Source organism: Hyla sarda, chromosome 4, assembly GCF_029499605.1.
Source record: "Hyla sarda isolate aHylSar1 chromosome 4, aHylSar1.hap1, whole genome shotgun sequence".
In the NCBI taxonomy this organism is placed as follows: domain Eukaryota; kingdom Metazoa; phylum Chordata; class Amphibia; order Anura; family Hylidae; genus Hyla; species Hyla sarda.
The window spans coordinates 223,224,499-223,242,869 of NC_079192.1; the positions used below are offsets into that span (position 1 = coordinate 223,224,499).

General features: G+C 42.8%; 1 protein-coding gene across 3 annotated transcripts in view; it reads left to right on the top strand.

Moving 5' to 3' along the window:
* ABCD2 (ATP binding cassette subfamily D member 2) overlaps positions 1-18,371 on the top strand; it is a 128,605-nt gene that overhangs the window by 75,612 nt on the left and 34,622 nt on the right. For all 3 annotated transcript variants that reach the window (XM_056573655.1, XM_056573653.1, XM_056573654.1), the window contains exons 3-5: positions 1,679-1,800; positions 6,344-6,500; positions 8,131-8,225. In XM_056573655.1, the coding sequence (XP_056429630.1) occupies positions 1,679-1,800; positions 6,344-6,500; positions 8,131-8,225 (374 nt within the window). The remainder of the gene's footprint in view (positions 1-1,678; positions 1,801-6,343; positions 6,501-8,130; positions 8,226-18,371) is intronic.

Consider the following 18,371-nt stretch of genomic DNA (forward strand, 5'->3'; position numbering starts at 1 on the left):
GCTGCTAACCTTATGTGGGGGAACTATGCTACCAACCTAATGTGGGAGAACTATACTGCCAACCTAATGTGAGGATAACTATACTGCCAACCTAATGTGGGGGAACTATGCTGCCTACCTAGTGTGGGGGAACTATGCTGCCTACCTAGTGTGGGGGACCTATACTGCGTACTTAAAGGAGTACTCCACTGCCCCAGTGTTCTGAACATTTTGTTCTGAACCCTGGGTGTGGGCTGTGGGGGTTGTGACGTCATAACCACTCCCCTTGTGATGTCACACCACACCCCCTCAATGCAAGTCTATGGGAGGGGGCGTGTCGACCAGCGCATGATAATCTGATAGTGCCCCTCCCGAGATTAGACTCTGGATCCGCCCCTGTGTGACCTGGCACATATATGGCACACTAACCAAAGTGTCAAGTGAAATCTCCTTCTCAAGCATATTACTTCTAATGTATATAGTTCCTTGCATCCCTGTTGTCATAAAAGGGAAAAGTGAGCAGCCTTACAGGTACAGGTATAGTGAGCAGGTTAAAGCAGCAGAAATGTGGTAAAATATCTATGGATGCCAGTTTAAGATATTATGGGTGTGTTTTTGTGTATTAAGGCCGCAGGTCGTGGCCTGGTCAGTTTGGGTCATGAAAGAGGCGGTTAGAGTGGGGCTTGTGGCTGTAATACAGAACCAAAAATGTGCATGTGATATGTTCATGTGAAACCAGCCTAAGATACAGGCTGGAACACTGAGCACAATCAAAAAATTGCTAACAGTAAAATGAACGTCTTATTGCTGACATACATAGCTGAAGAGGTCTACACCAAAACTTGTGAAACATCTGCAGCATTTAAAGGGGTACTCCGATGATCATCTTCTATTTAAAATACGCTCGGGAGGGGGTAAGGAGAAAAAAAAAAGAAAACTTTGGTTCCCCGTGTCCAGCACTTCCAGGTCATCAGATCAGTGACTGAGGGGGAACATCTCTGCGGCCATGTAACATTATGTCACCAAAGCACCAGACACCGGGAACTGGAGTTCGATGATTTTGGTGGCGGTGCTGGAGCGAGGTTAGAGAAGTTTTTTTTTTCTTGCCTTATGCCCTCCCGGAGCATATTTTAAATCAAAGACAATCACCAGAATACACTTTAGATTGAACTGTGAAGGTTTTATAATATATAGCTGCACTCATTCATTGCTCTTGAACCGCATCAGAGGATGTAATGAAAAGTTTTTGTCTGGTATAAATTGTCATGCATACTGACATTGGGGACTCTGTGGTTAACAATCAGGGCACTCTGGGAATGTGGGTTCTTTTCAGTAATGGGAAAAGTGTGCTGGACAATTTGGTTAAAATAGCTAACAACATGGTCTCTGTGGCTGGTAACTGAGAATTTTGTTCTGGGGATGTATGGCTGCCAATGTATAAGAGCACTTTACTAGCAGGACATGGGCTTTATTGCTGAGGGCACGGTTGCAGGTACCTTTATGATCTTCTGTAAAGCATACACAGATCCAATTGCAATATTCTGGGGGCCCTGAATGTAGCCAACAAATGCACACCCAGATTTGTGTGTATAATCATGAAACTCACCCATAGACAATGTCCTAAACATCATCTTTAAAGTAAAGCCTTGAGAAACATGTCTATATGCATGTGTCAAGTGTTGGTTTATCTGTTTTTTAGATTCAGAAGATGGGCAGAAACATGAAATGGTGAGTGAACGTACAGAAGCCTTTACAACAGCCAGGAATCTACTAGCATCTGGGGCTGATGCCATTGAAAGAATTATGTCATCATATAAAGAGGTACTTTAAATTTTCCTACCTTTTGTCATGTACTTGTAGAATAACAACTCTTCTACACTCAAGATACATTTATTCACTGCTGCTCTTTCTACAAAGGGAAATAAAGGCTAAGGGTACGTTCACTTGACTGATTTTTGTGCAATGTCCGCATGGAATATTCTGCACATTCTGCTGCAGCAAAGTCCCATTGATTTCAATGGAATTCTGCTGCACTGGTGTCACTGAAGAATTTCTGCACCAGGGAATTCTGATTCCGGTGTCCACAGAAAGAATAGACATGTCTATTCTTTCTGAGGAGTCCACAAGGAAATGCATTGCCGCCAATGAGACAGCGCATTTCCAAGCGGTCCTAATGCCTGCCAGATTAGTCAAGTGTGTGGAATTTCCGCACATTTTCGGCTGTGTGAACCCAGCCTAACTATGCTTGTGATTTTTCGGGGTGCTTCTTGTACATAGTGAAAAAGCATTAAAGGGGTTCTCCAGGAATAGAAAAACAGAGCTAATTTCTTTCAAAAATAGCTCCATGTCTGTCCCTAGGTTGTGTGGGGTATTACAACTTGGCTCCATTCACTTCATTGGAACTGAGCTGCTGAACCACACCCAACCTGGAGACAGACGGGGAGCGTTTTTTGAAAGAAATTAGCTCCATTTTTCAATCCTGGATAACTCCTTTAAATCCTGAATCAGTTAAATTATCCGGTGATAAATGCTAGATTAGTGGGGTTCCAACTGCTGGAATCCCCATCGAAATCTAGAATGGGGCACCCAAATCAGCCACACAATGAAGACTTAAATGGGCACTGTCAGATACAAAAACTTTTGATATATTGTAAAGCATTCAAAACCAATAGGTTTTGCAATTGCTTTCATTAGAAAATTTTCATACAGAAAAAGCCAGTCAAACAACTGCACCCCGGCCTGCTTGGACACATACTAGTCCTGTTGTGTCCATGCGTCATCACCTTTGTCATGGACACACTTCCTTGATTGACAGCTGTGAGTGCAGGGCTCACAGCTGGAGGAAAAATCCTCCCACTGTCAGCTTGTGTCCCGCTACTGTCAGTGAGGACAAGCTGGCAGTTGTAGTTTTGCCAATGCTAGGGGAGATGTAAGCAGACAGCATACTGAGGGAGGAGGCGGAGTCCTGCACAGTGAGGCCACGCCCCCTCCCTTTGAGAGGAATTCAGACTAAACTAAAAGTGTAATAACAAAAAAATAAAGGTGCTAGACACATAAAAATTAGATATACATGGTCAGGATTAGGCACTGAGTGATTTATTTAAAAAAAACATTTTGTTGGATCTGACAGGTACGCTTTAAGGACATTCGAATGGAGCAGTGGTCAAACATGCATTCTGCCTGGCTTGTCCATTCTGAGCATATGGCACTAATAAGCATAGCTGAGCACAAAAGTGGTGATCCCAGCAGGTGGACCTTCACTGATCCACTGATGGTGGAGGGAGGCCAGAACACTGACTGTAGTCTGGTCGGAAAGTTCTAGCTACTTTACACTAACCTTTAAAAGTTCCTTCCAATGTTTCTGTCATTCTCACCTCCCACTATAGATTATATGGGTCTCTAGATAACTCAAGTGTCTTCCGCCAGGGCAAATTGTAAGGAAAAAATGATCCTCTCTTTCAACTCTGAAGACATGCTGCCTCTGAACCACGCATGCCACTTATCCCAACTGCCCTCGGTCACTTACAGTCAAAATCAGAGTACAATGTACAAACCTATATCAAGCATTACTGCTGCTCCACTTATCCGGACCTGGCCCTGCACCTGCATTCACTCACTGACCTGACTCTCATCTTGTGGCTGCTCTAAGTCGCCCTAGACCTTGTGGCAACAGTGCATCAATCTACTGTGCATAGCTGTCGACTGTGTGTGTGTAACTGTCAGTGCTGTATCCTTCCACTTAAAAAGTACCTGTCACCAAATAAACTTTTCTAAACTAACTCAGGCTATGTTCCCTAACTACTCCTAACACTCCTCCCACCCTTAAAAAAAATTTCAGAGCTTTACAAAGCTCTGTATCTTACCTTTATTCTTGCTCAATCTCCCAGCAGGTTAAAGTGGGCATTCACATGCACAGAGAGGACAGAAGTGGTCCCCCAGCAGGCTTCAGTGATGTCATGCCTGCTGGGGGACCACTTCCGTCCTCTCTGTGCATGTTTCAGTGAGGCTCTATGCATGTTTTAGTGAGGCTCTATGCAGCTTTCAATGAGGCCATGTGCAGCTTTCAGTGAGACACTGTGCAGCTTTCAGTTTGTGCAGCTTTCAGTCTGTGCAGCTTTCAGTGAGGCTCTGTGCAACTCAGCAACTTTTCCTCAGGACAGGTTTTGATAAATCTCCCCCAGTGTGTGGGACAGTGGAAGCTCACATTACTGGCGAATGAGCCCTTTCCCATTACACTGATGGAAGTGTTTATTGGTCAGTGTCATTGATAGTGACCAATGAGTATGACCGCTTCTATCAGTTTTGATTCTGAGCTTGACTTGATAGCACATGGTTTCAGTGAGTTGCTTATTGCTGTGCTAAAATCTGGCTGGCAGCAGATTTGATGCTGCTAACCAGTCAGGTAATGAAGAGTACAGAATCAGTCAGCTCTAGTACTGTGCGAATATTGCCATCCCTTTAAATGGTAATGTATTCCACTTGGATTCCACTTAAAGAATTAGCAGAATCATTCTTTTGAGGTGAAATTTCAGCGGCAGAATTATGCTAGGATATTTAGTAGTGTGAACCTAGCCTTAATGAAGGATTAAATTAATTGTGGTTATATCTTATTTTTTAAGGTTGCTTTGACGTATGCATGAGCAAATATATGCATGGGGGGGAACTCTATTTGCCCTCTCTGCCAAGATTATCAAAATACCTTGTCCAATCCCTGCAGCTCTGGGTCAAAGCATTTGCCTTGGCTATGATAAATGTTGACTGCTGGCTGTGCTTCCCACCATAACATTTTTACTTTCATCAGGGCATGAAAGATGCCCTTTCACATTTGTTACACATTCGGCCTAATTTATTAAACAGTCTAAGGTAGGGCTGGGCGGTATGCCGGTTCATACCGAATACTGAAATTTTTGGGCTGCACGATATGAATTTTTCCCATACCGCAATACCGGTCAGGCCCCTCCCCCTCGGGAATGAATGAACCAGCCCAGTGCTGCGCTGTCCCCACATCAGGGAACTAATCATACGTGACTGTTCTGCTCCCCCCAATTAATTATCAGCCTAGCGGGGTACTACTCACATATGTCAAGCACTGCTATGTCTATACTGTATGCCAGTGGTCTCCAACCTGCGGACCTCCAGATGTTGCAAAACTACAACTCCCAGCATGCCAACGCTGTCCAGGCATGCTGGGAGTTGTAGTTTTGCAACAGCTGGAGGTCCGCAGGTTTGAGACCACTGCTGTACGCTGTATCCTTACGCCAGTCCCCAGCGTAAGGCAGACGTAGGTAAGTTAAAGTTTATTTTCTTTATCTTTTGCAGCCCAGGCATAGGAATACAGCGTACAGCAGTGGTCTCAAACCTGCGGACATCCAGCTGTTGCAAAACTACAACTCCCAGCATGCCTGGACAGCGCTGACTGTCCGGGCATGCTGGGAGTTGTAGTTTTGCAACACCTGGAGGTCCGCAGGTTGGAGACCACTGGCATACAGTATAGAGTTCCAACGCCGGTGTCGGCCCGCAACAAAGAGGAGGAGGGCAGTGCTTGACATATGTGAGTAGTACCCCGCTGGGCTGATAATTAATTGGGGGGGAGCAGAACAGCGCTGGTGGGTCACATGATTTGGGGGAGGGGGGGAGAGAAATACCGTTATATACCGTGGAACCGCCATAAGTTACTAAAATACCGTGATACACATTTTTGGTCATACCGCCTAGCTCTAGTCTAAGGGTAAGGTCACACACAGCACACATGTATTTTATGCCGTGAGAAATACCCTGTGTATGCGCTATAAGTATACACACAGGGCTTTCCCTGCTCGCAGCCCTGTGTGTGCATTAAGGTTTGGAGGAGGGGTCAGAGCGTCACAGTTATGCCTCTGACCCTTACTGTGGAACAGAAAGCCCTGTGTGTCTGCTCATAGTGCATATGCAGCATATTTCCCGGTGCCCAGCAGATTTTTTGCAGCGTGAAATACATTGCATATGCGCTTTGTGTGACCCTACCCTAAGCCTGTGTTTCCACTTTGAAGTTTTTGGCTTTTGTTTTGCCACTGCAGTTTTTGAGCCAAAGCCAATAGTGGATCCATAAGAAAGAAGAAATATAAGTTCTTCCTTTATTTTTTTATATTCCTTTTGATTCCACTTTTGACTTTGGCTTAAAAATTGTATTGGCACTTTAAAAAAATAAATAAATGAACCTAACAGAAAGATTCAGCTCAGTTATTATGTTATCATACAAGAAGCTTTAACCTCTAGTAGACGGGAATTTGTATTAACATATGCTGGGCAAGGTTCTGATAGTTTACTCACAAATGTTTAGTAACATTCATAATGTAATAAAATCAGCATTTCTTTTGTTTTATAGGTCACAGAACTAGCAGGTTACACTGCTCGAGTATATAATATGTTTTCTGTCTTTAATGAAGTAAAACAAGGAATTTATAAAAAGTCATCAATTCAGGAAACACAGAACCAAATGAAAAAGACAGGACTTCACATAGAAGGACCTTTGGAAATTAAAGGTATTTTCTCTTTTAAATAGATTTCCTAAGAAGCACTTGATATGAACTAGATGTGTAACAAAAGTGTAATCGATTGAGGTCCAACTGCTTTAACCCCCCCCCCCACTAATCCTGAGAACGGGGTGTCTGGGCTAACTTATTGGTGGACACTTACTTGGCCCTTTCTGCATCTACTATGCCCTTTAAGTCTGGGTATACACACAGTATTATAGGCCTTATTTTTTATCTCTTTTTGCACCATGGCCAACACATGTGTCATGGGCAGCACTCCGGCCATTCATTCCTGTGTGATCGCTCCCTCCCTGCCTGCACTAGTGGCTCCGGGACCCGCTCCCGCATGTGTGTCCCGGGTGTTGCTAGGGGTGACGCTAGTCCGGCCGTGAGCGCGCCTCTCCTTATATTCTCGGCGGCTCCGGGACTCACTGTTCTGTACGTGCCAGCATGCGTCCCTCTGTCCCCGGCCTCCCTCTCTCTGTGCATCGCCTGCGTGCACCTCCCCTCTCCTCAGGGCACACGCGCACCAATGTTATTAGATTTAAAGGGCCAGTATGCCCTTAATTGGTCTGCTGCAGGACGGACCTAATTTAAGTCCGGCACCTCCCTATCTTTGTGCCGGATCTTTGTGCCTTGAACCTAGTGAAAGCGTTCCTCTGTATTCACCTACTTAGTGTTCCTGACCTCCAGCCCGTGACCTGACTTTGCTCCTTTGCTGCCTGCCTCCTGACCTTGTGCCTGTGACCTGACTACGCTTCCTTGCCACCCGCCCTTATGGCCTGTGCTTTGTCCTGACTATGTCTTCCATCTGTGCCGAGTTACATCTGGGCAACCTGTGTGGACGGATCGTGCAAGGGGTAGCGACCTTGGTGCTGTCTGTTGCTGCAAGTCCATCCCGTTTTGCGTCGGGCTCTGGTAAAAACCAGCGGCACCTTAGACTCCGCTCCCTGGCATGGTTCAGTCATAGTCCACACAGGCCAGCGGATCCACTATCCAGCTCCTTACAACATGTAAACCCAGCCAAATAGAGATGGACTTTGCAGTGGTTATCCCTCACTTATTCCATGTTTAAGTCAAATCCAGTTGTTAACATGTTTTGAGTAGGGGGCCATTAAAACAAGCATAGTATTTTGCCTATTTAACATTTTTATTTTCATGGTTGAAATATTTGGACATTTTCCTTTTTAATTACTAAGTTATAAAAAAAGTGATTTATAAGATAGGATTTCTTTTTCTCATTAATGTTGATCAAGTGCTCTTAAACCAGTAAACTATGACCTGCAATAATTAAAATTCTATGTTCATGTTGCCAATGCAGACTAACTGTCCAGCCAGTCTGGGCTGATACTTTAGTAGGTCAGGGATACAATCTGCTGTAATATTACAACATGCCAAAAATTTCATAAACTGATATTGCAGGCAAAAGCATTTAGTACCTATCCTTTAGATCTAATGTTTTTGCCTGCCTAATATGCCTTTGGCTTAGTAGCTAACATTGCTACACACAGATAACATGACCATATTTTCACTCTCCCGAGGAGCTCAGAATATGTAACACGCTTTTGTGATAAATTGCTGGAAAAAAGTATTACAGTTGTGTAATTTTCATATTTTTTACCAAATTATTTTGTGCCAGGCAAAGTAATCGATGTAGAGCATGAGATAATCTGTGAAAATGTCCCAATCATTACCCCAAATGGAGATATTGTGGTTTCTAAGCTAAATATAAAGGTAAGTTATGTTACATTTATCTTTTTACCATAACATACAGAGCCGTAAATGTTGGCACCCCTGAAATTTTTCAAGAAAATGAAGTATTTATCACAGAAAAGATATGCAATAACACGTTTTGCTATACACATGGTTATTCCCTTTGTGTGTATTGGAACTAAACCAAAAAAGGGAGGGAAAAAATCAAATTGGACATAATGTCACACCAAACTCCAAAAATGGGCTAGACAAAATTATTGGCACCCTTAACTTAATATTTGATTGCACACCCTTTAGAAAAAATGACTGAAATCAGTCACTTCCTGTGACCATCAATAAGCTTCTCACACCTCTCAGCCGGAATGTTGGACCACTCTTCCTATGCAAACTGCTCCAGGTCTCTCTTACTGGAAGGGCTCCCTTTCCCAACAGCAATTTTAAGATCTCTCCACAGGCGTTCAATGGGATTTAGATTTGGACTCATTGCTGGCCACTTCAGAACTCTTCAGCGCTTTGTTGCCATCCATTTCTGGGTGCTTTTTGATGTATTTTTGGGGTCATTGTCCTGCTGGAAGACCCAAGATCTTGGATGCAAACCCAGCTGACACTGGGCTGTACAATGCAACCCAAAATCCGTTGGTAATCCTCAGATTTCATGATGACTTGCACACATTCACTTCACCCAGTGCCAGAGGCAGCAAAACAACCCCAAAACATCATTGAACCTCCACCATATTTCACTGTAGGTACTGTGTTATTTTCCTTGTAGGCCTCATTCCGTCTTCGGTAAGCAGTAGAATGATGTGCTTTCCTAAAAAGCTCTATCTTGGTCTCATCTGTCGACAAGATGTTTTCCCAGAAGGATTTTGGCTTACCCAAGTTAATTTGGGCAAAATGTAGTCTTGCTTTTTTATTTCTCTGTGTCAGCAGTGGGGTCCTCCTGGGTCTCCTGCCATAGCGTTTCATTTCATTTAACTGTGGACGGATAGTTCACGCTGACACTGATGCTCCCTGAGCCTGCAGGACAGCTTGAATATCTTTGGAACTTGTTTGGGGCTGCTTATCTACAATCTGGACTGTCCTGCGTTGACACTGTTCATCAATTTTTCTCTTCCGTCCACGCCCAGGGAGATTAGCTACAGTGCCATGGGTTGCAGACTTCTTGATAATGTTGTGCACTGTGGACAAAGGCAAATTTAGATCTCTGGAGATGGACTTGAGAACCAAAATTGTGGAAAAATATCAACAATCTCAAGGTTACAAGTCCTCAAACAGTTTTCTTCTCCACTTTCTGTTGTCCATGCTTAGAGTGGCACACACAGACACACAATGCAAAGACTAAGTGAACTTTTCTCCTTTTTATCTGCTTTCAGGAGTGATTTTTATATTGGCAGAAGAAAAGAGGAAGTGATCCAGCACTTGGAAAACAGCAGACTTTATTGTACAAATCCTCTAAAATGGTACAAGACTGTGGCACTTCACAAATTCTGAGATTTCTTGACGTGTTTCGAGCGCATGCGCTCGAACGCGTCAAGAAATCTCAGAATTTGTGAAGTGCCACAGTCTTGTACCATTTTAGAGGATTTGTACAATAAAGTCTGCTGTTTTCCAAGTGCTGGATCACTTCCTCTTTTCTTCTGCCATTGGACACACGGAGCCTGGATGCAGATCCGAGCACAGGAGCAAGTGGGTGAGCTGGACTTTCCATATATTTTTGCATGTGATTTTTATATTGCCCACACCTGTTACTTGCACCAGGTGAGTATAAAGGAGCATCACATGCTTGAAACAATCTTATTTTTCCACAATTTTGAAAGGGTGCCAATAATTTTGTCCAGCCCATTTTTGGAGTTTGGTGTAACATTGGGGGAGATTTATCAAAACCTGTGCAAAGGAAAAGTTTCCCAGTTGCCCATAGCAACCAATCAGATCCCTTCTTTCATTTTGCAGAGGCCTTGTTAAAATTGAAAGAAGCAATCTGATTGGTTGCTATGGGCAACTGGACAACTTTTCCTTTGCACAGGTTTTGCTAAATCTCCCCCATTATGTACAATTTGGTTTTCTTCCTCCCTTTTTTGGTTTAGTTCCAATACACACAAAGGGAATAAACATGTGTATAGCACAGGGGTGTGGAAATTTAATTTAAAAAATCTACTTGTCCATGGGACTAAAACGGACCAAAATCTACTTGTCCCTCATGACGATCCACTTGTCCGGACCAATTTTCGCTTTTACACTCTCGTTTTTTCTTCCTCGCCCTATAATTGCCATAACTAACTACCATAATGATACCTTTAAATTTTTCAATAACGTATTCTCTGAACCAAAAAAAACTTTTTCGATTTTTTTATTGCCATTTTCTGACCCCTGTAGCTTTTTTTTATTTTATTTTATTTTTTCGCATACCAGGCTGTATGAGGGCTAATTTTTGCGCCATAATCTGTTTTTTGTATGGGTACCATTTTGGTATTAATCTGACTTTTTAATCGCTTTTTAACTTTTTTTTTCTGGGATATTATAAAAATTGCAATTCTGTGGTTTGGTATTTCGTAAATGTAAAAAAATACCAAACCACAGAATTGCAATTTTTATAATATCCCAGAAAAAAAAGTTAAAAAGCGATTAAAAATTCAGATTAATACCAAAATGGCACCCATACAAAAAACAGATTATAAAAATAAAAATTAGCCCTCATACAGCCTGGTATGCGAAAAAATTAAATAAATTTAAAAAAAGCTACAGGGGTCAGAAAATGGCAATAAAAAAAATTACGCATGTAGCGATATGTTTATTTTTATTATGTTTACATGTTTTTATATAGGAAAAGGGGGTGATTCCTCTCTGCGATCCATTGATAGAGCCTAGTCCAGCCAGGCTCTATCAATGACAGAGCCACTGGATAGCAGGGAACAGGGGTAAGCCCTCCGGATACCTCTATAGTGGATCGCCTCTCCCATGATCGTGCTGCTGTGGAGCAATCCACCCCACTAGCCCACCAGGGAGCATTCACATGTCCCTTTAGACGCCGCTGGCTATTAGTGGCGGCCCCTGGCTACTGAGAACAGCTGAGGGCTGCAGAGTACGGAGCAGGCAGGAGTCGGGAGCCCGCTCCATACAGACTGCTGAGCGCCGCCGCGCTTGTCAGGTCCGGCTCTGCTTGCCCGAATCAGGGCTAAGGGCCGGTAAAATTCACCTGCCCGGCGCCTGGAACTGCACTTCCCGGGAGTCGGGCAATAGGAATTCCACATCCCTGTAGCAAAACATTTGTTACTGCAATCCTTTTCTGTGAGAAATACTTCATTTTCTTTTCTTGAAAAACTTCAGGGGTGCCAACATTTACGGCCATGACTGTTAATTGTAAAATGATGTAGTACAAGTGTAAGCGCACCTATGGATGCTTTTATTTTATTGTTTTTGCATTAGTGTTTCACTAAAATCCACATCTAAAATCTACACAAAAACATGTGGATTTTAGATGTAGATTTGACACAGATTTTCCAGCAGTTTTGATGCACATTCGGTCTTCACTTATTTCAAGGGAAATCGTCAACCATATGCACACATAGGTATTTCATGTGGATTTTATAAGCCATGATTTCTATGAAAAGGAAACACAATTTTCTTATGAAGTATATTAGAAAGGTTAATGTTTTACCAAGATGTACAACATATAAAAAGTTTTTTAATCTGGCAGTGCCCGTTTAAAGTGAATCTGGCAGTGCCCGTTTAAAGTGAATCTGACAGTGCCCATTTAAAGTGAATCTGGCAGTGCCCGTTTAACCTCTTAAGGAAGAATGACATCCTGGGACGTCATGGCACCCTGGGCCTTAATGACCAATGACGTCCCACGACGTCATGGCGTTTTCCGGTCCCTGCCGCTCGCCGGGCAGAGATCGGAACTGGATGCCTGCTGAAATCCTTCAGCAGGCATCCAGGGCAAACGCCAAGGGGGGCCATGTAGGCCCCCCATGTCGGCGATCGCCACAAATCGCAAGGGAAATCGCCCTTGCGATCTGTGGCGATACTGGGCTGATCGGGTCTCTGGGACCCGACCGCCCGGTAATTTTGCATGATCTCGGCTGTCACAGACAGCCAGGACCATGCTGAAGTATAGGAGCGAGGTGACGAGCCTGCCACCTCCTCCGATCCCCTGCGATTCTTCGGTTAGTTAACCGACCAATCGTAGGGGGGGGCGGTTACTTCCTCCCGTCCTGCCCGGCCCCTTGAAGTCCGGAGAGGACGGGAGGAAGACCGGAGGATGCGGCGGGGGACGGGGGAGTGCTGGGGACCGGCCCCGGTACTTACCTCGTCCCTGAAGACCCGGATCCCTGCGATGAAGACGGCGGCGGCGACAGGTGAGTAGATCTTCAGCCGCGGTCGGGCCCTTTACAGCAATGCACGTCGCCATAAAGCGACATGCATTGCTGTATTGGGACCCTGTATACTACAACTCCCAGCATGCCCAGACAGCCCTTGGCGTCTGGGCATGCTGGGAGTTGTAGTTTTGCAACATCTGGAGGTCCACAGTTTGGAGACCACTGTGCCCTTCCAGATGTTGCAAAACTACACATCCTCAGCATGCTCTTACTGTCCAGGCATGCTGGGAGTTGTAGTTCTGTAACATCTGGCCCTTCAGATGTTGCAGAACTACAACTCCCAGCATGCCTGGACAGTTTTGGCATACTGGGAGTTGTAGTTTTGCAACATCTGGAAGGGCACAGATTGGGAACCACTGTATTAGTTGTCTACAAACTGTAGTCCTCCAGATGTTGCAAAACTACAACTCCAAGCATGCTGGGAGTTGTAGTTCGGCAACATCTGGCTCTAAAGAGTTGTAGTTTTGCAACAACAGGAGGCACACTGGTTGCGAAACATTGTCTGTTTCCTAACTCAGTGTTTCCCAACCCGTGTGCCTCCAGCTGTTGCAAAACTAACTACCAGCATGCACTGATAGACTGTTCATTCTGGGAGTTGTAGTTTTGCAACAGCTGGAGGTTCCCCCCCCCCCCCCCTGTGAATGTACAGGATACATTCACATGGGCAGGGGGCTTACAGTGAGTATCAGGCTGCAAGTTTGCAATGCAGCAAATTTTGCGCGCCAGCTCAAACTCGCAGCTGGAAACTCGCTGTAATCCCCCGCCCGTGTGACTGTACCCTAAAAACACTACACTAACACAAAATAAAATAAAAAAAACACTACATATACACATACCCCTTCACAGCCCCCCTCCCCTCCCCAATAAAAATTTAAAACGTCTGGTACGCCACTGTTTTCAAAATGGAGCCTCCAGCTGTTGCAAAACAACAACTCCCAGTATTGCCGGACAGCCGTTGACTGTCCAGGCATGCTGGGAGTTTTGCAACAGCTGGAGGCACCCTGTTTGGGAATCACTGGTGTAGAATACCCCTATGCAAATCCCTAATTCAGGCCTCAAATGCACATGGCGCTCTCACTTCGGAGCCCTGTCGTATTTCAAGGCAACAGTTTATGGTCACATATGGGGTATCGCCGTACTCGGGAGAAATTGCCTTACAAATTTTGGGGGTCTTTTTCTCCTTTCACCCCTTATGAAAAGGTGAAGTTGGGGTCTACACCAGCATGTTAGTGTAAAAAAATAAAATTTTTACACTAACATGCTGGTGTTGCCCTATACTTTTCATTTTGACAAGAGGTAAAAGGGAAAAAAGCCCCTCAAAATTTGTAATGCAATTTCTCCCGACTACGGAGATACCCCATATGTGGGCGCAAAGTGCTCTGGGGGCGCACAACAAGGCCCAAAAGGGAGAGTGCGCCATGTACATTTGAGGTGATTTGCACAGGGGTGGCTGATTGTTACAGCGGTTTTGACAAACGCAAAAAAAAAAAAAACCCACATGAGGGGTCCAGTGAGAATTTACACCCCACTGGTGTCTGACAGATCTTTGGAACAGTGGGCTGTGCAAATAAAAAATTTTGTACAGCACACTGTTCCAAAGATCTGACAGACACCAGTGGGGGTTAAATGCTCACTGTACCCCTTGTTACGTTCCTCAAGGGGTCTAGTTTCCAAAATGGTATGCTATGTGGGGGTTATTTTGCTGTCCTGGCACCATAGGGGCTTCCTAAATGCGACATGCCCCCCGAGCAAAATTTGCTCTCAAAAAGCCAAATATGACTCCTTCTCTTCTGAGCATTGTAGTTCGCCCATAGTGCGCTTCAGGTCAATTTATGGGGTACCTCCATACTCAGAAGAGATGGGGTTACAAATTTTGGGGGGTATTTTCTGCTATTAACCCTTGCATAAATGTGAAATTTGGGGGGGAAACACACATTTTAGTGAATTTTTTTTAAAAATTTTTTACATATGCAAAAGTCGTGAAACACCTGTCGGGTATTAAGGCTCACTTTATTCCTTGTTACGTTCCTCAAGGGGTCTAGTTTCCAAAATGGTATGCCATGTGTTTTTTTTTTCTGTTCTGGCACCATAGGGGCTTCTTAAATGCAACATGCCCCCCCAAAAACCATTTCAGAAAAACGTACTCTCCAAAATCCCCTTGTTGCTCCTTCGCTTCTGAGCCCTCTACTGCGCCCGCCGAACACTTTACATAGACATATGAGGTATTTCCTTACTCGAGAGAAATTGGGCTACAAATATAAGTATACATTTTCTCCTTTTACCCCTTGTAAAAATTCAAAAATTGGGTCTACAAGAACATGTGAGTGTAAAAAATGAAGATTGTGAATTTTCTCCTTCACTTTGCTGCTTTTCCTGTGAAACACCTAAAGGGTTAAAATGCTGACTGCATGTCATTTTGAATACTTTGGGGGCTGCAGTTTTTATAATGGGGTCATTTGTGGGGTATTTCTAAGATGAAGACCCTTCAAATCCACTTCAAACCTGAACTGGTCCCTGAAAAATTGTGATTTTGGAAAATTGCTGCTGAACTTTGAAGCCCTCTGGTGTCTTCCAAAAGTAAAAACACGTACATTTTATGATGCAAACATAAAGTGGACATATTGTATATGTGAATAAAAAAAAATGATTTGGAATATCCATTTTCCTTACAAGCAGAGAGCTTCAAAGTTCGAAAAATGCTAAATTTTCAATTTTTTCATCAAATTTGGGAATTTTTCACTAAGAAACGATGCAAGTATCGACAAAATTTTACCAATAACATAAAGTAGAATATGTCACGAAAAAACAATCTCGGAATCAGAATGATAGGTAAAACTACAGACTGCTCAATGCCTGAGATCCAGGCATGAGCAGTCAAGCGGCAGAATCATCGATCACTGGTTTCCTATGAGAAACCAGTGATCAAATGTAATAGATCAGTGTGTCCAGTGTTATAGGTCCCTATGGGAGCTATAACACTGCAAAATAAAAGTGAATAAAGATCATTTAACACCTCCTCTATTAAAAGTTTGAATCACCCCCCTTTTCCCATTTAAAAAAAAAAACAGTGTAAGTAGAAATAAACATATGTGGTATCGCCGCGTGCGGAAATGTCTGAATTATAAAATTTTATCATTAATTAAACCACACGGTCAATGGCGTACGCGCAAAAAAATTCCAAAGTCCAAAATTGTGTATTTTTGGTCACTTTTTAAATCATGAAAAAATGAATAAAAAGTGATTAACAAGTCCGATCAATACAAAAAGGGTACCGCTAAAAACTTCAGATCACGGCGCAAAAAAATTAAATTTAAATTAAAAAAGTTATAGGGTCCAGAAGATGACAATTTTAAACGTATACATTTTCCTGCATGTAGTTATTATTTTTTTCAGAAGTACGACAAAATCAAACCGATATAAGTAGGGTATCATTTTAATTGTATGGACCTACAGAATAAAGAGAATGTGTCATTTTTACCCAAAAATTTACTGCATAGAAACAGAAGCCCCCAAAAGTTACAAAATGGCGTTTTTTTTTCTCAATTTTGTCTCACAATGATTTTTTTTCCCGTTTCGCCGTATATATTGTGGGGTAAAATGACTGATGTCATTACAAAGTAGAATTGGTGGCGCAAAAAATAAGCCATAATATGGATTTTTAGGTGCAAAATTGAAAGAGTTATGATTTTTTAAAGGTAAGGAGGAAAAAATGAAAGTGCAAAAACGGAAAACCCCCTGGTCCTTAAGGGGTTAAGGACCAGGCCAATTTTATTTTAGCATTTTTGTTTTTTCCTCCTCGCCTTCTAAAATCCATAACTCTTTTATATTACCATCTACAGACCCATATAAGGGCTTGTTTTTTGCGTGATCAATAGTACTTTGTAATGAAACCTCTAATTTTACCCTAAAATGTACGGCAACCCCCAAAAAAATATTTTTTTTAGGGAGGAAATTCAAATGAAAACCACAATTTTGCACATTTTGGAGGGTTTTGTTTTCACACTGTACACTTTACGGTAAAAATGACATGTGTTCTTTATTCTGTGGGTCAATACGATTAGAATGATACCCATGGCTAGATACTTTTATATTTTTGTACCACTTAAAAAAAATCTAAAAATCTTTATGTACAAAATCAGTAATCTAAAATCGTCCTATTTTGACCACCTATAACTTTTTCATTTTTCCGTATATAGGGCGGTATGAGGGCTCATCTTTTGCGCCATCATCTGTACTTTTTATCGATATCACATTTGTATTGTATATGTAAAACTTTTAGATAATTTTTTATTACATTTTTTGGAACAAAAAAGCAGCATTTTTGGACTTTTTTTTATTTTTTACGTTTAAGCCGTTCACCGTACGGGATTATGATATTTGGACATTTACGCATGCAGCGATACCAAATATGTTTATAAAAAAAATTACGCTTTTTGGGGTAAAATGGGAAAAATTGACAATTTTCATTTTTATTGGGGGAGGGGATTTTTTATTTTATTTTTTACTTAAAATTTTTTACTTTTTTCAACTTTTTTTTTACACTTTTTATGTCCCCATAGGGGACTATCTATAACAATCATTTGATTGCTAATACTGTTCAGTGCTATGCATAGAGCATAGCACTGATCAGTATTATCGGTGATCTTCTGCTCTGGTCTGCTCGATCTCAGACCAGAGCAGGAGACGCCGGGAGACGGACGGAGGCAGGTGAGGGGACCTCCGTCTGCCGTTACAGATGATCGGATCACCACGGCAGCGCTGCTGGCGATCCGATCATCTATTTTAACATGCACATTGCCGCAGATGCCGTGATCTGTACTGATCACGGCTTCTGAGGGATAAATGGCGGTCGCCAAACCAGGACGTACATTTAAAGAGAACTGGTCAGGGCCTCAGATAATGGCCAAAGGTCCTGTTTCCCACTCACAGGGCAGGGGATGCGGCAACTTCCAGTCACACTTGCCATGCCCCTTCCTGCAAGGACCAGCATGGTTGGACAGCCTGAGTTCACGGAGAACAATGTTCTCCTGACAGCCAGGTCCCAGGATCAGTAATTAAGGATCCAAAGACCTGGCATATTTTCTTGTAATTTGCTGTTAACCAATGTTGTTGATGGAAGCTCTCTTTGTCCGACTATTTCTGCTCCTATGCTGTACTTCCACATTATAGCCACACTTCACGTAAGAACGGTAAATTAATCTGGAAGGACAGACACATTGTTAGGCTATGTTCACACTATTTTCCGTGCAGAATTTCGATTTTCCGTGCAGAATTCCACAGAAGTATTCCACACAGACATTCCATAGCAGCAGAGTCTCATCGATTTCAATAGGATTTTGCGCCATTGTTCACATTGCAGAATTTCAGATTACGGCGTCCGCAAAACGAATAGTCATGCCTATTCTTTTTTTCGGAGTCCACGCGGAAAAGCATTGCCGGCTCAGCGTGGGTCCTAGCACCATGCAGGCATTCCACCATGTGAACATAGCCTTTGGAGTTTAAAAGGGTTATCTGACATCATAAAATAAAACGTGTGAAATATGACTCTTGTATCTTTTTTTTTTTTTTTTTTTATTCTTCACCAAATCTTGTTTTTTCACACTCCCTTGTGGCTCCGTTATTTAGTTGTGCCGCATTTTCAATTAAGGTGGTCCCACTGAACTGGTCTCATGCTGAAAACTACAGCTCCGATCATTATCTAGCTCCATGAACTGTGACATTTCGTTCAGGGGAATTGCAGTCAGAGGAAGATTGTCACATCAAAAAGGACATTTCATCTTTTGTGTGTTGT